We start from the raw sequence: 21,389 nt of genomic DNA on the forward strand, positions 1-21,389 counted from the left end.
AACAACAATTGTAAATTTATTTTTTGGCTTATTGCCTGCCAGCACAGTGCGATTCCCTTTGTTTATAACAAAATAAAAATTTAATGAAATCTTACTTGAGCAGTGACAGTTTTTATAACAGTCCCGGGTGGCTGACCAACCAATAGTCGTTTTTCAACTATTTCATCTTCGGTGAGAGGTTGTGGTGTAGGTGCAGGTACGGGTTGAGGCGCAGGGACCGGAATCGAAACTGGCGCCGCCACAGGAATCGGCGCCGGAGCGACTACGGGCGGCGGCTGGCGCGGCGCTGGACTTTGACCAATGTGTGCAACTATTTGAGCTTGATTGTTGCCAGTCGGACGAATCAGAACCTGCTGTCCGTTGACAGTAGCTAGCTGTATTTTGCCGGCAGCTATTTGTTGAACCAAAGCAGGATTGTTGACGACTATTTGTTGCGTGGAGACCGGACGAGGGCGCGACGCTACTGGCGTCCGGGGCGCAACAGCTCGCTGCATTAGCTGTCCCTGTACTACCACAGTGTTGAGAGGCTGTACACGCGGCTGGATGTTAGGGCGGATTCCCGCTTGGACGACCATCTGTTGCGGAGACTGAACTACCACCTGTTGAGGTGACTGCACGACCATCTGCTGCGACGGTTGGACGACTAGCTGGCGCCCGCCCTGAACGACTAGCTGCGGAGTTGACGAAGGTGCAATGCGAGGCGTAGACGTCGATCGCGTCTCTTCGTTGGAATTCTTTGTCGTACTGGATACTTTATTTTCCGACTTACTCTGTGTTATTTCCGTATTCTTTATTGGAGGAGAAGCTGCCACTAACTGACCTGTGATGCCTTGTTGTCCAGCCGTGACAACATGTAATTTACCATCTGCCATTTGTATCAGTTGTTGTCCCGGAAGCAATCCTTTTACGGTAATTTTACCATCTGGAGCCCGAATAATTTGAACTTTTTGTGGTCCATCTTTAGGTGGTGGTGTGGCTGATTTATTTCCATCCAGTCCTGCTTTACTCGAAATGGATTGACTAATAACTCGTGTAGAACCATCAGCTCCTTTTGTCATAATTATTCTTCTAGTGCCTATAACGGTTTTTTGTCCAGTAGGTGTTGTAGCATTTGTTGACAATAAAGAAGTAAGAGTACTTTTTCCAGTTGTTTGGTTTGGAGTAGACTTTACTTTTTCTGTAAATAAGAAAACCACATAAAGTTTATGAATTAGTTGGTTGGCTTCAAAAATAAATGATATTTCTACTACTAAACAATCCAAAACAATCAATAAAAATTGGTGTGTGAAAGTTGTTCTTGCAATATCATGAAGTTTTTTTTTTATTTGATGCTAGAGGTACCTAAGACATCAAAGTGAAGGCTGTCCCCTCCTCGAGACACAACACAAACAAAGCATATTACATAATAGCAGTCTGACATGACTATTGTATAGAAAACATTATACTAGTCTTAAAAGCTATTATTGTTCAGATTTAAAGTATTTATTGACATTTAGTTTATATATTCTTTATAAGTCTACTTCATTAAAATGATACCAGTCAATTTACTTACTCATTACACTTTTCTTATTGGTTATAACAAATTAAAAATAATCTAAAAACTGCAAATTAATGGCTTCTATTATTATTTGACAGTACATTAATAAAGCACTACCTACACTGTAATACAGTATACTTTACCTTGGGACATCTCTAAGGCTCTTTTCTGCTGATGTGCAGCTCGCTGTTCACGTAGTTGTTGCTCCATTTTATCTTTGAGATCAGACGCATTTGGTAGAGGTGCAATGTTTCTGTGAGGCAGCTTGCCAGTTGATGTGCGCGTTACAGGAGTTCCGCGATCGCTTTTTTCACCATATTGACGGACTTCCCATAATTCCAATTTGTCCTCATCCACCCACTCCTCAGAGACCTGTTATTGAATAAAAAAAATATATTTAAAAACGAAATTATTATGAAAGGTAAATTTTATACTTCACAAACATAATATCCACCTGTGGTTCAGTATTTTGAGGAGATTCTGCGCGTTTTCTTTTTCTTAAGCCGCTACGAATAGATGTTACTTCTCGTACAGTCTTGGGCAATTCCAGAGGTATCACGACACGTCTTCGCAGATATTGAGTGTGTTCAGAAAATTGTCCCATATGACGATGTTTTAGCAATTCTAAAGAAACTATTTCTGTATCGGTGGTTAATTGGTGTTTACCGTCTGCAGTAGCTGGCTTAGCAGCCATATCATCCCATCTTAAACACGCCCACATAATACGTAATTGTAAAGCAGCACTGGCGAGCCATTGCAAATTCACCGTCCTATACAACCAGCATGTTTTAAATAATGGTCTAGGGCAAGGATAAGGCCAAACACCTTGATTAGGTTTTGCATTGTGACTGAAACCAGATATACTACTATGCCCCGCCTGCCTGCATAGTTTCCTTAACTCATGATGAGGTAACACCATTATTGTTTTTGATTTACTGCGAGTGTGAAATGTAGAGCACAAAGGGTATTTTACTGGAGTTCGTTTCTTTTTCTTTTCAACAGCAGTGGTCTGCACCCTTTTCAAATAAATTTTGCCCTTTGGAGACTCGGCTGAATATATCCTGACAACTTCACCCTCTTTTTTTTCGGACTTTAAGCTTTTCTCTTCTCTTTTAAAAGTCTTTACTCCACCAAATCTTCTATTGACAGATGCACGATACTTCGCTTTTTCTTCTCTTTTTATTTGTGCTAAAGAACAATTATATGAAGAATCTTTAGTCTCATTTTTTGTAGTATTAGACGATTTGGATGATTTTCCTCTAGATATTTTTAGTTTCGGAATTGGAGGGCGCGTCTTATCGGTATCAGAAACATTATGTTGCTCACTATCAGTCAGCTCTTTTAATGGTCCAACTTCCATCTCATTTTCGTTGTTGCAAGATGTAATATCAATATCCATTTCATTTCCGACAGCCGGCACTGCACACTCTTCTAAGGTACTCTCAGTTTTAATGATATCTTCAAAAACATCCGTTTTTTCTGTCTTAACATCAGAATCATTATTACTTAACTTTCTCTTGACAAAACTGTCGCTATTTTTGTTATCATATTCCTGAGCACATGCTACAGCAGATAGTAAATCTGTTAAGATTTTATCATTAGAATTATGCTGTGATGAGCTTTTACCAAGGAGATATTGTTCCAATATCGAGAATTTTGAAGAATCTTTAGAATTTTCAAAAATATTGGAAGAATTTATTACATCACTTTTTAAAAGTTTTACAAGTTCGTTTATAAGTTTAAACTTCAGTATACATAAAGGCGAGTAACAATCGACCTTTGCATTAATGTTAAAATTTGATAAATTTTCAATTTTATTACAAGTTTGAGAATAGCATTTGTAGTGTTTTGTTATTTGTGATAGTTCTTGATACTTTTCTCTAAGAACATCAACATTTTTTGTGTTTGGTTTTACAAATTGACTTGAGTCACAAATAGTAGAAATGTCATGTTCTGGCTCTTCATTTTCGATATCAATATTTTTGTCATCTTCATTTTTTTCATTAGTATTCTCTTTTTTAACATTTTGCAATAAATTGGCTAATTTCTTTTCTTCCATAAATTTAAGATAAGTTCGTCGTGCTAAGAAGTCGTCTAATCGAGATTTTTTAGCAATTTTAGGATAATATCTTCTTATGGAAGAGCTTAATGCTTTTTCAACATCTATCTCTTCAAAAGTGGTATCGTCTTCTTTTTGAATCACAAGGTTACGCATAGATGGTGGTACTGAAAAAAGCAATAAAATTAAGAATTTATCATACCTGCAGGAAAATACAGTTTCGAAAAAAAAAACCACTTACATTTTTCCGTTACATCTTTGTTTTCATTATTTCCGTTGGAAATTAAGTATTCATATGTTTTAGGTTCAACGGCTAAAATTTTAGTCACATTGCCTTCTCTCACTCTTACTGCTATTTTGGTTGGACCATTGCTTAGTGTTGGTTTGATAGTAAAATTATGCTTTTTGTATTTTCTAGTTGCAGAATTCCATAACCAACCCCACTGACCATGAATCCTGTATTCTTCTCCTTTCTGCTTCCAAACCTACAGACAATTTTTAATAATGTTGTGTTTAACATGATTGTAGTATAGTGTCTCGCAATAGGTATATAGCCAAAAATTTTATATGGTTTTCTATCAGAATAATTTAATCAACCAAAAAAATTCCATGTAAATAACTTCGGAATATAAAGTGTTTGAACCTAACAAACAAACTATAATTCTGACAGTTCTTGAATTAAGTTAACGCAAGATTCCGTAATATTATTATAAGCATTTTCCGTAACATTATTATCCATAAAAGATAAGAAATGGTGTTAATTAAAATAAAATATATTTACTTAGATAGGTATGGTGTTAATTAAAATAAAATATATTTACTTAGATAGATGTACTAGCTCACGATCGAAGTTATTGTTCACGTGCCAACAGAGTTTAATGAAAACGATATTTTCAGTGTCCGGACTCAAATCGTATGACCAATATTACTACGTTTACTTCCTGGTGGTGCTGACTGGCGCTAGGGTGTCTTGCGAGTCCGTACGGGTAGGTACCCTGCCTAATTCTGCTATAAAGCAGTAATACGTTTCGGTTTGAAGGGTGGCGTTGTACTGTAAAAATGGGGACTTAGAAATCATGTCTCAAGGTGGGTGGCGGAATTTAAATCGTTGATGTCTATGGGCTTTGGTCACCACTTGACTGACACCTCTCGTTCACTCGTTATATAAATAGAAAAACGTGTGAAAGTTTTACATATCATTATGCATTATAGATTTCGTTTAGTAACAATATCGCAGTCATATTTGCTTAAATTCAGGAGACAAGATACTTAAATTTAAATATGTCTGAAAATTTTATCAGACATATGATGCTATTATAGCATAAGATTTTGGAGATGTTCCGATGTTTTATTTCTGCTGAAAAGTAAGATAATTTGAGTTGCGTGGTAATGTTATTAGTATTGCATTGTCAGTTTATGGCAATATTGAAAGGACAATATTTCTATTTCAGTCAAGCTTTCCACTTTTTTTAATTTTTAGTAGCTTCCATTAGCTTAATAGTGCCATTGATGTATAAAATATTATACATTAAATATTCTCAAACAAGCTCATGAGTTTAGAGTTAATATTACCACTAAATAATAAGACATTATTAAAAATAAAAGAAATCAGTTGAAATAGATAAGCGGCATCTCGCCTATATATCTATAGATATATAGAATTCTCGAAAATAAATATTTCATTAAATACCTGATGACGAAGACCAAGAGAATATTTTACGAAATTGTAGGCGGTGCGATAACGCTCTTCTTCTTCATCTCTCTCTTTTTTCTCTCTTTTATCTAGTTTTTTTCGTTCTTCACGCTCAGCAGCAGTCGTGCGTATAAGCCTAACATGACCCAGCTGTTCATGCCATGCCGGTACCCATACAACATTTTTAATGCAAGCCTGTAATTACAAGAAATTAATAAATATTACATCACAAATTTAAGACTATTTTTCTATGCCATTAATCATATTAAAAGTGCCATTAATGAATGAAATTACTATACATATTTAACTATACCAGTTTGAACTATGAACATTGGTGGACCTTATGTGATACTGGTTAAATTACAACTGTGGCATATGATTATTTATTTTGCAATGAATGATTTTTTTTTTTTTTGCAAGTTGAAATATCTAAATTTTACCTGTAGCACACACAATGCCCTTGAGAAGTCACGTGGTGCTTGACAAAGTTGGACTGCTTGTACCCATGGTTTTCTCAATAAAGACCAATTTGGATGCATAAACTGTAGCACAATATTAGATTCTAACTGCAGCAGAGTCTGTCTCAAAGTTGCAACCAAGAATGGTTTTGTTGCTACAATGAAAAAATGTTTGTATTAAAATGGGACATAAATTTTTTTTTAAAGCCAGTTAGAATGAATTTTTTTTTAGTACATACCATTCAGAAGACCAACCCATTTGAACTCTTGAGTAGAAGATAGAGAAAACTTATGTGACATATAGCGTTTTTTGTCCCTTTCCTCGTTTCTTTGAGGTTTATTTAAAGCCAGAGAATTGCTTGCATACTGGTTAATGTAGGTCTTAAAATTATTTTCATTTCCTAATTTGAATAAATATGTTCCATTTGACATTTGATTAGATTTCTGCCTTGTTAATCGTTCAGAAACTGAAAAATACATTTTAAGTTTTTAATTATAGAAAAATCATCAAATTTATCAATATAAATTTATACAGGGTGTAAGGGAGACTGTCCCAAATATGAACTATACACCAGAAATTCATCATAATGAAAACAATACAAGCAAGCCAAACAGAATAACATAATGTAAATGCTTCATTGTTAGGCAATTGACTCGTTAATTGTCTTTTTAAATAATCACTTCATTAATCTATCTCATAAGCAATATGGCAAAATAAATAGAATATAAAACTTCAGGAGAATTTTTATGAAAACCTGCCAGAATCATTTTTAGTTCACTCACACCCTGTATATATTCATGTCTGATTTCTTTTACCTTCTTCTGATTTTTTTTTAATTATATTTTTAGATTTACATATTAACTGGTTAATACTCTTTTTGTCATCATCCTCATCTGTTGACTCTTCCTGTTCTATATCATTATTATCTTGAGAATCCTCACTCATAATAGTCACTTCATTTAACACATCACTATCCATTGTGGGTAGGTTATCAATTTTTCCATCCACTTTTAATTGTGGATTATTGTCTTGGTGCTTGTGTTCAGACCTATTTTTTTTTTGTTTGATGACATTTGTTTTTTCAGCTTCTAAGTATGATTTCCGATTTCCTTTCATTTGGTTAGTTAGACTCTCTGTTATGTCCATTTGCCTTAAAATTTCTTGCCTCATTTCTAATAGTTCACGAACTAATGGTGTTTCCATTTCTTCCGAGTCGAGAACATTCAACAATTCTTCAAACTGTTGAGGAGTACTGTAGTACCATACTTGACCATTCTCAGACTCACTGGAAAAAGTTTAATGCAATTATTAAAAACCTCTACACGCCCCCATTGTTAGTGAAGTTTTTTTGTAACAGTGGTTATTAGTTGGAATAAAGTTTTCCTAGTAGAATTTCATTTTCTATTCTCAAGAGTTCCAAGACTAAGAATAGATAAATAAATGCAAAAATAATACAATTGTACAATTGATGATAAACATAGTTTTAGCTGAACAAAGTATCTTAGAGAACTTTCAACTGTAATTTATATATGATGTGGAAAAAAGAATAAATAAAAAGTAACATTATCAAGAGCCAAATGCTTTCTATAATGTTTTCATTGTTGATATTGCATCTAAGGTGATTACTGGTTCCCATTGATTGTCAGTTTCGTATATGAATAAGTTATACATTTTATCTAGCAACCACTTTTTAAGTCAAGAGTTTAATGACTTGTCACTATTATAGAACAGGTACCTAGATTACTGGCCAAAATTTGTTTTCATGAAAAATTCGACTTTTTATTTATTTCCAGTACTAATAACAGATGAAAAAATCGCAACTCGGAATTATAAAATGTGAAATTCTTATTTATTTATATTAATATACAATAACATGTCATATCCAAAATTAGAAGAAGAATTATAGAATCTATTCTACTAAATGTTCCCATTTTTATATAATTTGATAAATGAAATGTTAATGCAATTATAGACAGTTGGGAGTGGACAATACAATACAAAAAGTAAAAGTCTTTTCTGTTTATTTTGCTTACACGAATATTCTCCTTGCAATGAACCAGTATTTTCTGCCCTGTCTATCAAATCCCAAATGTTCATGACGGCATAATAGACCTTGCTTCTCAGCATCAGGAAGACAATCAGTTACACCAACAGTCTTATGCTGCTTACACAAAGCACACTGCCAGTCTTCAGAAGGTACATCAAGTAAAGGAGGATCCACACACTCTAAATGATATACAGCAGGGCAGGTTTCACAGCACAGAAGGTCACCCAAGCGATGACACACTCTACAGTGATCATCATAATGTATTGGAACTGTAAAAAAGTAAGTGCTCACATGAGATTAATGTAATAATAATGTATATACAGTCAAAATCTGTTATAACGACATCGAAGGGACTGCTCATATTCAGTCGTAAAAACCGATAGTCGTAACAACCGGTGATGTTTAATGTGTATCGTGCAAGTACAAACAAATCGATAGGGAATTATTGGAAAAATATATTTACATAATACGCGATTTTTCTTCAATATTAATTTGTTTTCTTTTTCTTTGCGACATTTTGAAAATGTCACGAATAACTCTACAAAGTTTTGGTGCGTCTTGTGTATAGATAAGTAACAAACTAACTGAAGAGATATGAAGAAGCGGGCTTTGACTATCGCATGCACGTGTTTTGTTTCTAAGAATTAGAAAAGACCCTACACTAAACTAAATCCTATTGTTTTCTTTCCTGATTTTAAAAGCCATTGAAGACAAATGTGGATACCTATTCAAATTGTTTACAAAACAGTTCAGCCGGTCGTTCTAACAGATCTAATTCTCCGAAATATTAGTTAAATGTGGTTGTTTTATGAGGTATGTCGTTATTACCAATATCGTATAAAGCAATATTTTTAATAAGGCGGTCATATGGCATTCAGCCGGGACCTTTGTTCTTGGTTATTATAACCGGTATGTTGTATTAAACGATGTCGCAGTAAACGGTTTTGACTGTATATATATTAAAAAGTATGTTTATTTCCATTTCTCTATGGAGTAAGAAAGGGCCAATTTTGTTTTTGTAAGTATGACAAAAAATATCAATGTTAAAGTACATGGTAAAATTTAAATTAATTCTTTTATTTCTCGTATACATAAGTAGCAATGACCAATCCCCATAATTATTTAATTTTTTTTACAAACATTTTTACAACAATATTAAATGTTTAAACCGAAACTATTCTTACATTCATAACTATACCTATGAGACCTAAGAACTCATATCTCAAGGTGGGTGCCGGCCTTTATGTTGTAGATGTCTATGGGCTACACTTAACAACAGGTGGGCTGTGAGCTCGTCCACCCAACTACGCAATAAAAAATAAAATAAAAAGTCTTAAATTTGAAAACCAAAAAAATTACCTTCACTTAACAGATCATCACGGACAGGATTGGTTATTAAAAATTGATTGCACAGAAACTGAAGAACTGTTAAACGATTTTCTACTGAAGTAAATGGATATTCACAACTGTTTAAAATTTTAATCACATTTTGATCAAAAACTTTATCACTTTCCACATAAATTCTAAGAACTTCTGGCCATGTCATGACATCTAATAAGAACAATGTAATGTTTACACTGTCTTTGTGATCTAAAGGTCCAAAATGAGTCTGTTGAGCGTCTTCTTCACGTAGCAATGCTTTAAGTAGCATCATATGTACTTCAATCAGCAAGTTACTTTGATCTTCACAGCTTATAGCAGCACAAAGATCTTCTAAGCGAAAAGGAGACAGTCTTACTAAGTGTCTGAAATGTCGCAAAACTTCATATACACTTACAACTTGAAAGACTAAATTTTGGGGTATAATTAGATCATCTGATGAAGGTGGTAAATCTAAGGGTGGAATTTGTCTTCCTTGTTGCAACCACAATGGATCAGGACTGGGAGGTCTGTTTGTTATAGTATTAGTTTTTCGCGGTGTTCCACTCGTTGTACTAAAGCTGCTCACAGAAAAATCACTATCGGTCGCCGCACCATCTTCGCTTCCTTCTGAACTTTCACTACCGCGCTCTTCTTCGAGCTCGGATTTGTCACTATACTCATCACCAAAGTCAGAACCGTAATGATATTCAGATTCATGGTAATCGGCTGCCTGTGGATTATAACCCCGTTTCGAGTAAGAATTGGATATTCCGCCTCTTTTACTTTTATGTGTTTTACGATCTTTTCGCTTTCTCGTACTTCTTCTGCTAATATCACTACCTTGAGGTGAAGAAGCTCTAGACGCCGACGGAGTGTTTATCATAGAAGTGTTCACAGCATTTTGTTGCAAATATTTTGGTTTTTTCAATAAATGAAATTGGAATTTTCTATTTTTTTCAAAACTACTAGATTTTGGGGGCCTCCCGCGTTTTTTTGCCCCCCTTCCTGACATAATTGAGCTGTCAATTGTACACTTTCCAGCACGTGCACCGTGAAAACATAGTTTTGTTTACAAAAACACAATCACGGTAATAATGCATTTCAGTTTATCCAAAGCCCAACGTTGTCATGTTCGGAGGCGTTTATGATGCTTCATGAAATGTATCACTATATGTCCGTAATTGGTTACTGTTTACAAAGTTTTTCACAATAAAATGAAATGTCAACTCATTCACTTAATGAAAATCAATTAGAGATGTACAAATTTGCCCAACACATCGAAAACGCAATGACGCGAGGGCTAGAACTAATACATGCAATTCTAAAACGCTAAACACCGACTTCCTATTGGTCGATTAACGAGACGCCATATCGTTTTCGTAATTTGTTGTAAAATGAAATTCTTGACATCTCCTAACATATAAGATAATGATTTAGACACCGATAAAACTTTAATTACTTGTAAGTCAATAAAAATCTACTTTCATTCATACAAATAATACTCGCTAATAACAGCAACTTCAAAATATAACTAAATCACTTGGTACGCGGCCATTTTCTACTTCCACGGAACAATCACTAATGTGTCTTATTATATTTTTTAATATTCAATCACCATATTTCTATGTAAGTACAATTTTTGTTAAAATTTAATTATTTATGATAGTTATTAATATTCATAATTTCTTTTCAAACAGACGTGTTAGACGCTTAAAGAATAATTTAGCCGGAAGTTTCATGTAGTTTGTCTATGATAAACATTGATTTTCATTATACCAACATTACGAATGCTTTACTTCAGGATTCTAGGCATGTCAAGCATAGCTTGTAGGACGTAATGTATACGTAATAACACAATACATAAATATAATAATAAAATGTCAGAATTCGACCAAAAATCAAACAGAAACTTAGTTTAAGTTTGAGAAACAATTCCATTCGTTGCTGATGCCAGATTCACTTTAACCCTAGGGGCTTAAAAGGGTTTCCACATAAGATGCCACAAGAAGAATTCGACATTTTAGTAAAAAAAAAGTATAGTAAAGAAGGATATGTCATTGTATTATTTTAATGTGTCGATCTGTTTTAAATAATAAAATAGGTTGCTTGAATTTTGAATCAAACGAAAAAACAATTACTGTTTACTTATTTGAATATTTCTGAGACAGCGTATTGACTTTGTCGTGCAAATCAACCGACTTGTATTTGCATGCCTGGTAGTAGTGTGTAACGTTCGATCCCTATGATGCACAATATAGGTATGCCAGAATAGGGATCTGATGTGACCCCCATAGATCAAATGTTGGGTCTTCTTCGTGTGCCGATTTTGGGAGTAGTGAGGAGACTAAAGTCACGTCTTGCGAAAAACCATCTAGACGATGAAAGGCCATACTCCCCGATTCTGTTCTGACCCATTGGGATATCCAGTGGAATGCATGTAACGCCATATAGAAGGGCTTCAACACCCCGATCCAGAGTTGTAGGCCGACACCGTATAAAATAGTCAAATTAAATGCATAACCATATTTATGAAGCAATAACTACCTATTTTTCCTATATTTTAGACTAAGAATTTTACAGTTTTACGGTTTACATACAAATTGTCAATTTCGGAATATAGTTTGAAAATTCACAGAGGTATTGTTTTGAGTTGTCCATTGATCTATGGATAAATAAAGGAAACGTAGATCATAGCTATAGTGACCATTAATTTGTATCAAAAAACAGGGCAAAAGCAAACAAATCCTATTATTACCTATAAATAAATAAAATATAAATACGTTTATAAACACAAGATCGGTTATTACAAAACAATGGTCCTATAATAGGCCCATATTCAGCCCGAACTGAGCGCTGCTTGAACTATAATACATTAATACACTTATTCATTAGCGAGCGATGTTTACACTAGTCGACTAGTCTACTCTATCGGCAAAACAGGTTGTGTTTTAGGCTAAAGCTTGGTCCAAAGGTAATGGACACATAATTTTTTTCTACACTATTATTTGCGAATTATTATACATTTATAAATAATAATAAATCATTCAAAAATTTAGTTTCAGTATTATTTTAAATTCATTGAAAACGGTACAAATAAATAAAAACTAGGACATTTAAGCTTATCAATAAAAAAGGACAGCGCCTTAAAAACAGTACTGTCCTGTCAAAAACAGTACGAATGGTCACCGTACTCATAGGCCATAATTGTTTTAAGTAGACTGAAATCTTCATATTGATCGAAGACTGAAATATAAATTTTTTAATTGTTGACAAATTTTTTTATCAACTTTTACGCCACTTCTTTTTTTTTTGTTTAGATGGCAGGACGAGCTCATAGCCCACCTGGTGTTAAGTGGTTACTGGAGCCCATGGACATCTGCAACGTAAATGCGCCACCCACCTTGAGATATAAGCTCTAAGATCTCAGTATAGTTACAACGGCTGCCCTACCCTTCAAACCGAAACGCATTACTGCTTCACGACAGAAATAGGCAGGGCGGTGGTACCTACCCGCGCGGACTCACGAGAGGTCCTACCACCAGTAAATAAACTGGTCCCGTGCTACTTTCGTAAAGAACTTGTGTGTTACAGGAATAAGAACGTAAATTAAATGAAATGGAATGCAATTGTGTCGTTAGATGAGATGAAATCAAACAACCATTATTAAATAAAAACAACGAACTGAATTTATTATGATATAAATAGATTTTTCAAAGAAGCCATTCACAACGATTTACAACGTTAAAGAACGATAATAGAAGGAATCAACGATAATAGAATTAATACCCAACAAAAAGTTCATTCAAAACGAAATAGGGATGACGAATCTTCTCGGATTAAAATCTATCTTGAAATCGATTCTGTAGGAAGATTGATTTGTTAGAAATAGACATTTTTTCTTCTCGTTCGAACTTTATTCTACATTTTAAATGAAAACATACGACACAAAAGACACTAGATTCCAATATAATATAATAATTTTATGGAAAAAAAAAGAGAATACGCATTGCTAATGTATCAATCAATTAATAGTTTTTACCTTTTTACTGTGCTTATAATACTTTTCCATATTTCTTATTTTCTGATTGTATAGTCTCAATATATGTAGGATGTTCTCCATTTTGTTCTATTTAATGAAGTAACACATACACAATAGCAAACGGCTCACCTGAAGTTTAGTGGTTATCCTCTGAAAGTCATAGATATTAAAACGTAAAGGCTACAACATACTTTTAGACGTGAAGTCCAATGTTTCTCTTCTAATATTGTCTCCTATCCTGCCTTTGAAACAAGCATTAGTGCCTATCATTTGGCATAAGTAAATCCGTTATCCCGCACGCATCGGAGCTCGACTTCGACTAATTATATAAATAAAATGCACGTGTGTTTGTGTCATCAGTGTGTTTGCATGTGTTTTAGTCAGCTGACATCTCGCGATGATTTTTGAGTTCGGAGAACCTACTCGATTAGGCTAGCCACACTATGTGTTTGCTGCGTTTTCGTATAACTTCTGACTTACGAATAGAAATCAATACGAAGTTATTAGGATTTCACAAAAAAAAAAATTACATTAATTAGATTTGGTAACTTAGACTTTCATGTGTTGAACTTGGTTTAGGGATATAAATCTTCGAGTGGTAAAAGCGTTTCAAACTGTCACTTTCATGACGTCGTCCTAGAAGATACAGATGAAGACGTCACGTCTCAAAGACGGCTTAATGAAACCGATATTATAGGGACGGAGAAAAACGTATTCAGTGTGCGCACTGAATTCGTTTTTCCAGTATTCTTATGTTTACTTACGATTTATTCGCAACATTTCCTTGTAAGAAATCGGATCTTTGAAAAAATCGATCCTAGATCGCCATCTCTAACGTGAGCCTTATTGATCATAGATAATAAATTTAATTTAAATCTGTCTAATTTTAATCATTTATCAGGATTTGATGTGTCAGAAGCCCATCAATACGAAAAAAAAAACCGAATAGCAACGTGGGTAAGGTTGGTAAATAATGATGTATGTTATGAAGAGGATCGTTGACCACGATGATAAAATAGAGTTGCCGAAATGTATGTACCACATTAAAAATCCGATCGATCTTACAGAAGAAGATGAAATTTGTTTGAAAATCAATGAAAAGGTTCTCAAATTTATTAAGGTTTATATCAATTGTATTTCTCAAAAATTAACATATAAACCATAATTTTTTCACTTTTCTACTACATAAAATTTTTAGTATTTGAAATTTTCGTCAACATGGCCTATGACCATATTAGTAAGCCCTGGCCTATACAACATTAACTGCTCCATTTTCTTGTCCCTAACACACCCTAGTGAGGTCTGAGTTATTAATTAACCAAATCATACTGGTGTTATGTTATCGCATTACTCTTTCGTTACTTTGCAAAATTACAAAATCATTTAGGTATCTTTTACTTCAACTACACTATATCAGAATGTCCGTAAATTCCATAAATTTCCTTTGAGAACATAAGAAAAGTATTTAAATTGAAAACAAAACTATCCAAAAGGCCTGCCTGCCTTGTTTGGACAAACTGATGCACTGTGAACAAATAATGATAATTTATATTAATTTATGTGTTACATTTGTATAGAATTCTTATAAGTGCCTAGTTTGAATTTTTTTTTATTGCCCTTGTAGGCAGACGAGCATACGGCCCACCTGATGGTGAGTGGTTACCGTTGCCCATGGACTTCAGCAATGCCAGGAGTAGAGCCAAGCCGCTGCCTACTGAAAGTCTGTTAATCAGGTAAGAGATCTTAGTTGTCCAGTCTCTGTTATCAGTATTTTCATATATATTCCGTATTAGATACGAGCCCACCCAAATGGACACTATCATATTGCTTAATTGTATTTTATATTAATTGTATTTTGAAGCAATCATGTATTTTATTTGAAGGACTAGTAGATGTACAAAATCAATAAACACTTTATTTTGTGTCATGGTGAACAGTAGCATTTATCTTGTGTTTATGAACTATTTCTTCATATTAGATGGGTTTTTAGCTAATACATACATTTTAGGGTCCTAATAATAAGATGACTGAACTGGAGACAAGGCAAGATGAACTCTTGAACAAGCTAGAAATACTATACGAGCGGATAAAGACAATTAGCTCTCAATGTAAGCTTGACAATATGAGTGCTAATATTCAGTCCTCAAATGCCTCAAAAGTCGAATCTGTAAGTAATAACATTTTTATATTTTAAAATTGTTTCAACTAAAAACAGTTAGAACTGAAGGTGTCTAATGCAAGAGTTATTGCATCTGAAGGATCCGTAAGGACGTATCTAGGGCGTCAACAGTGACTGGCTTCGGCATGATCAGGATTTGGAGAGTAGTCAGTGGCAGCAACAATGAGGCGATTGTCATGACGAGAAGATATGGTGTCTTATCATTTAAGCATGAAATTGCACAATGCCTGTTATCAAATTTGTATGTATTAAGTAACATTAAGATATAATGATTTAAATTTAGTTCTTAACTTAAAATTTCAATAGATGCATTGTGGCTTTGTTTGAGATCAAGAATTTTTTAGAAAATTCAAATTTATACTAAATATACATTTATTATGTATAAAATATGATATATTACTTTTATTAAAACATGAAAAAAAGGTATGATAACATTTGTTGTGCTTGTTTATTGTTTAAAGTATCATTTAAAGTAATTTTCTGTACTACAAGATTTGGTAGAACTGATTTACAGAGAGAAATATTTATTAAAAGAAATTATGCTTTTCTAGGTAATTACACCAGAGGAAGTTGTCTTGGTGCTGAGTCCTGATTCATTGCCTTGGTATTTGAATATCATTTTGAAAAAATCCAATTTACCAATACATACAACTTGTCATGTCCATTCATCAGTGCCAAGTGAGAAATTAGCAAAAATAAAGGCTTTTACTCAAAAACTTAAAACTTCTGAAAACCCTAAAGTAAACCTAAGGCTTATTTTTAAAGGTATGGCTTTTTACTTCGAGTTTTAAAATGAAATTTGTGATTGGCTTTATTTTAAAGTACTTCAGATTAATATCACACTCACAATATTAGCATTATTACTTTCTTTCTTTAATTTTAAGCCCCTCTAGGGGTTAAGGTTTAGGTAACTTGGTGCGGTAGTGGTGGCTCTCTGCAATTTTTTAAATAGCTGAGAGCCTGAGATTTATTTATTTATGTAAGAACTCTTCTAAGTTTCATATAAATCCAGCAGTGATTAAGTTGAGTTAAATCTAGATATACAGAGAATTCTATTATTAAGCATAGGTTAGCATTCCTTTATACATAATGCTTACTACGAAAATAGGATTTCCAAATTTAATAAAAAAAAAAACTATACTTAATAAAAAATAAAACCTAATTTAACAAAAAAGAAACTAAAGCTAAGTGCAATTTGTTTTTTTAAGAAATTTCTCCTGGTTTAAAAATGTTTTCTTTTTCAGCTGCAGCAGATTCAGAACTGAAATTGTCAGCATTATCAACACCAATCTTAGGAAATGTCAACATCCTAAGATATCTGTCATTAGCCTACCCTACCATAATTCCTTATGACCATAATGATCACATAGTTGATAATCTATTAGACATTTGCCACGTTTTGGAGAGGACATCAGAAAAAAATAAAGAAGCAGTTGTAAATAGGCTTTTCGCTCACTATAAAACTTGGATTTATGGTGACAAATTTTCTGTGGTAGACTTGGCAGCATACAACTTAATTAAGCAGTGGAGAAATACACCTAAGTTTGTCTCTAAAGTGTGGTTTGATAAATGTGAAAAATTATGTTCTTAACTCTCACTGTTTTAATATGGATTGTTTTCATGTAATCAATAAATGAGCTTTGTTCTGATGTATTACTTTTTATTATACAAAACTGGTATTCGGCCATCAGTTGATGTTAAAGGTTCACTGTTCTCTTATAAACTGTATGCTTCTTTTCACCTATACAAACATTGATATATTTTAATACATCAATGTATACAAAGTTTAAAATTAGAATTGTGCAATATGGTGAGCATAATGGAAGACTAGTCAACGTCACTTATGGTCATCAGCAATGCCAGAGACAACCAAACTGCTGTCTGTAATAAAATGCTGCACATCTTGGTTGAATAATAAGTACCTATCGTAGCAATTCGGATGTACAGAATAGTGTCCATTTCAGTTTTAACGTACCTAGTAGAAAAGCCGTTGTCACTATACAGATCTTAGAGCTCATATCTCAAGGTGGGTGGCGGCATTTAAGTTATAGATGTCTAAGGGCTCCGATGACCACTTAACATCAGGTGGGTTGTGAGCTCGTGCACCCATCTATACAATAAAAAAATCCCCAAATCGCGTCTTACGAAGCTTTAAATAAAACTAGTGAACTCAACCTCGGTGATTGATTAACTGATGATAAATCTACCTCTTATAGACTTCTTCGTGTTGCTTTTAGGTAGCCTCAAGGGACTATTGTGGCTTCGAAACTGTTAGCGGGCGAGCTCACAGGGCTCAATCTACCAGCGTATTGTAATCTCCACCCACTGAAATGATCCGGCAAGAAACTGGATGGGTTATATTTGTAGGTTAACTACAGATAGTGGAGATTGTTAGGACGACGATGTTTAGGGTGACGACGGCTGTGTCAGATATGTAATTTGAGGCGGTCACGATAAGTGTTATCGTGTTGCGCAGCTTTCTCGAAGAAGCGTTCTATATATATATATATATATTTTTTTTTTTTTTTTTCCTACCTATGCTGTGAGCCTTGAGAGGCTATATCAGCGTAACCCTAACTTTTGTAGGTGAGCTCACGGGGCTCAAACCTGATGACGTTGCTAACACGAACCCTAGCAAGAGCCGTGCTTCGCAGAATCTACCACCGGATCGGAAACGCGACCCACTGAGAAGATCCGGCGAGAAACTCAGTGGGCTGTGTCTGGGAGTTAATTTACTCGTCGAGCCCTTCGTCGCAAGCGACGGGTTCGACGAGAACGGTGACCGGTGCTTGAAGTACCTAGAAGCACCGTTAGTGGATCGGGAGGATCCGAGATGACGTGTTTTGGGCGACGTCGACTGCTTTCCATTCTGTCCGCAGGATCGGGAATGTAGTTACCGGCGGCCACGGGTTCTCGTGTCGTGCCGCTTTATCGAAGTGGCAAGCGTTCTAACCTTTTCTTCAGGTACTTATCGATTCTAATTCTAAATCATGAAGATCTACATACTTCACATACCATGATGTTCTAACGCCTGTCCGTGTAGCAGGATATCTTGTTCCAATTAAGACACCCAGTCTGCACACTTAACAGCTAATGGGGTGAGAAAAGTCAAAAACAATGTGTTAAATTATTCATTTTAATATTCGAAATAGTACTTATTATGAACACTAAAATAAGATTTTATCTAACTTTTATAATTTGTATACTTAAACGTTTAACATAGTCTTCAAATTAATGGCACCAGTGGCTTTAGTGACCTATTTAAATACTACTTGTTTTGATCATAATAAAATCTTAAATAACTAGAAATGAGAAACTAGATTCAAAGAGTGGTTTCTACCATAAAAGGTGTTAAAAATTTATGATGCTGAATAACAGCTCTCCTTACAGTTTCAAATGTAGAAAATTTTAAACGTGTGCTAGAGGTATAATGGATTTTTAAATTTAAAAAAGTGCTTTTACACTTTCCCTTAGAATCGATTTTCAAAAAAAAGCAATACTTATTTAATGTAAAATCACAGATGAATTTGTTACGAGATAATTGTGCCGAAGACAAAGTTCATCTTTAGCTGCTTAATAACATTAACAAACTTTATTTACTATCAGTCAAAACGGACTAAAATATCAGTTATAAATAGCTTTTGATGTTTTTTTATCTAACACATATTTCAAAGTATAAAAAGTAAATTTACAGTAAAATACAACTTAGGTACACTAGTCAAAGATAATAAAATTGTATTTTAAATCAAATATAACTTTTAACGTAGTAATGAGCGATGTTAATCATTTTATAGAATGATAATAATTTTAGAAAAAATCTAAGAAAATAGACTTTTAAAGGGATACTTCTTATTAAAATCTAATTAAAGCGATTACAAAACGTACGGCTAAATTATTATAACACTATACAAAAAAATATTAACATATAAAATTGTATCACACATTCAGTTTTCTGCAAACTTCAAATGTGGCTTTTATTTCCATGATTTCCGTTATAGTTACAGTTTTGATAGTTTTTCGTATAAATATATTAACATTGTCATTACTTTTTATAATTGAAGTCCCTTAGAACTTCGCAGCGAATCGATATCGAGTGACTGTGAAGAGTCAGCATTGGTGTTGCTGACTTAAAATAGGGTAGTGGTCAATTCACTTTTAGGTTAACTATTCTAGTCAAATGGTAATCGAGAGTCATCATTTTATCACATCAAATTAAGTGATGACTGAGAATCAACCCAATAGTGTATAATATAATGAAAGCACTATTCCAGAGCAGTTTTTATGCTATCAATATTGCTAAGATACTATTTATATGTACACACTATAACTAAAATAAGGAATGGGCAGTGAAATTTTTATTAAAATAAATAGTTTATCATAAAACAAGTCTATAATAATTGTTATAGACGTCTTATTTTTATTTTTGTTAACTAATTTACTAGCTGCCGTACCGGCATCGCATCCTTCGCCTGATTACATTAGAAAAATTGTGTTAATAAATGCTAAAGGTTGTAAGTGTTTGAGAAATGAATGGCTCATACAATTCAGGTTAACTTTTATAAAATGTGCAAGTGTATATATTAGCAGCCATTTAGTAAAGATTTTTCTAAAAACAACTTTGAGACTTCGCGAGATGTGTCATTGTTATTAGCTAGTGTGCAGTACCTAATTTCATTCTTGTTTTTCTTTATAAAATAAAAGTTCTTTATCACATGTACCAGTTCCTCCATTTAACTCTACAGATGGGGATTCAATCGAATTGATTCTGATCCGAATGTATGAAGACTATGATATGCAACTTGTTTACGCTAGGTAGGGCCTGGCAGATATTCAATTATTTTTTTTTGGTCTGGAGGAAATCGCCGTACTCCCACCCTCCACTGGGGATGGCGGGCGGGGTATGTCGGAGTCGAACCGACTAAAACCTCCTGTCGCTCAACAACCCACGTCCGAGCCTCGCATGAGACAGAACTCATGAAAAGGCAAAGGGGGGAGTGAAGCGTTTAGTGCGGAGCACATCTCTCCCATCACCCTCCCCCTCGTCAGAGATACCATAGCCGTTTCTTCCACTTTCAATTTACCTCAATTATTACATTACTTAAGAACGTAAAAAAAAAACGAGTGTGTGAATATGCATTCTGTAATGTAATTTACTAAGTCATAACGGCCGACTCATTTCAGATTTAAACTTGCTTAAATGTGAATGACGTCATGACCGACTTTAGTATTAAATTATTGATTTCTCGTATTGTTTCGATTCAATGTTATCACTTGTTTTAACTGTGTATAGATTACTAAATATAAATTTAGGCATTCTATTATGCAGATGCGTCAATATGGCTTATTCTCTAGGACTAAAAAGAGTTAAGGCGGATGAGGCTCACATGTGAACCGTTCGAGCAGGTGCGGCCGCTATGGGCGACTCCTCCTGTCATACAAACGAAGAGAAGCCAGGCAGCGGGGCACGCGACCGTGCCATGTTGTTCATCACGATCTGACCTCCGTTGAGGCTGACCACGGCGCTACCCTCGGGCTCGGAGTCCGTGTAGCTGGAGTAATTACGTACGGGTCGCTGTTTCTTCCAAGACTGTCGTAACGTATCGTTAACGTTGGCGTAATGATTCACGAAAGAATGTGGTTCAGACCTCACGCTTTCGTTTTCACTTTCCGAATTCTGAAAAATAAAAATAAGTGTCGGAACTTTGGAGCGTAAGATTTACTTGAATCGGTTAATAAAATAAAAGTAATCAGACTATGAGACGTAAGTCAGTAATAAATAGTTAGAATTCAGTAGTAACTTGCCGGATGTGAGTTTACAAAGAAAAAATATGCATGAAAATGTTGACTGATAACTAACTGAAAACCATAAATAAGTATTGAATCAAACTATGAAATAAATTCCTACATTTAGTCGTCTGATTTTTTTATTATAACGGAAACATCTGATAGGTAGTTGATTTTCTACACGAGTGCCAATGGAGACGGAAGCGTGAAGTAAACGACGAGAGCTTTAG

General features: G+C 34.3%; 3 protein-coding genes across 9 annotated transcripts in view; 1 reads left to right on the forward strand and 2 right to left on the reverse strand.

Annotated features, from left to right (window-relative positions):
* LOC101741800 (nucleosome-remodeling factor subunit NURF301) overlaps positions 1–10,941 on the reverse strand; it is a 22,704-nt gene extending 11,763 nt beyond the window's left edge. The window contains exons 1-10 of the mRNA XM_004924801.5: positions 9,155–10,941; positions 7,782–8,064; positions 6,564–7,033; positions 5,987–6,214; positions 5,730–5,902; positions 5,287–5,484; positions 3,838–4,081; positions 1,992–3,763; positions 1,681–1,909; positions 96–1,177 (exon numbers count right to left, since the gene is read on the reverse strand). Coding sequence (XP_004924858.2) covers positions 96–1,177; positions 1,681–1,909; positions 1,992–3,763; positions 3,838–4,081; positions 5,287–5,484; positions 5,730–5,902; positions 5,987–6,214; positions 6,564–7,033; positions 7,782–8,064; positions 9,155–10,169 — 5,694 coding nt within the window. The 5' untranslated portion in view covers positions 10,170–10,941. The remainder of the gene's footprint in view (positions 1–95; positions 1,178–1,680; positions 1,910–1,991; positions 3,764–3,837; positions 4,082–5,286; positions 5,485–5,729; positions 5,903–5,986; positions 6,215–6,563; positions 7,034–7,781; positions 8,065–9,154) is intronic.
* Positions 10,509–17,024, forward strand: LOC101741291 (uncharacterized). Of its 6 annotated transcripts, none has more exons than XM_062670598.1 (5): positions 10,509–10,618; positions 14,098–14,298; positions 15,205–15,363; positions 15,927–16,140; positions 16,620–17,024. In XM_062670598.1, exons 2-5 carry the CDS (start codon positions 14,170–14,172, stop codon positions 16,964–16,966), a joined length of 849 nt encoding a protein of 282 aa, XP_062526582.1. In that variant the 5' UTR covers positions 10,509–10,618; positions 14,098–14,169; the 3' UTR covers positions 16,967–17,024. The 6 variants fall into 6 exon arrangements, with proteins under 6 accessions (XP_062526582.1, XP_004924856.1, XP_062526580.1 ...); XM_004924799.5 differs by having other exon boundaries at positions 10,571–10,783; XM_062670596.1 differs by lacking the exon at positions 10,509–10,618 and adding an exon at positions 13,850–13,982 and having other exon boundaries at positions 14,098–14,316.
* Positions 17,025–18,497: 1,473 nt separating this feature from the next.
* The window catches only part of LOC101741950 (protein sidekick), a 41,409-nt gene continuing 38,517 nt past the window's right edge, over positions 18,498–21,389 (reverse strand). For both annotated transcript variants that reach the window (XM_012689255.4, XM_062670600.1), the window contains one exon: positions 18,498–21,049. In XM_012689255.4, the coding sequence (XP_012544709.2) occupies positions 20,807–21,049 (243 nt within the window). In that variant the 3' untranslated portion in view covers positions 18,498–20,806. The remainder of the gene's footprint in view (positions 21,050–21,389) is intronic.

The sequence above is a fragment of the Bombyx mori genome, chromosome 10 (assembly GCF_030269925.1).
Source record: "Bombyx mori chromosome 10, ASM3026992v2".
Lineage (NCBI taxonomy): Eukaryota > Metazoa > Arthropoda > Insecta > Lepidoptera > Bombycidae > Bombyx > Bombyx mori.

Coding starts and splice junctions, on each gene's coding strand:
- LOC101741291 (XM_062670596.1), top strand. CDS start 14,170: ATGATGTATGTTATGAAGAGGATCGTTGACCACGATGATAAAATAGAG. Junction 15,364..15,926: donor ATGCCTCAAAAGTCGAATCT/GTAAGTAATAAC, acceptor ATGCTTTTCTAG/GTAATTACACCAGAGGAAGT. Junction 16,141..16,619: donor CCTAAGGCTTATTTTTAAAG/GTATGGCTTTTT, acceptor TTTCTTTTTCAG/CTGCAGCAGATTCAGAACTG.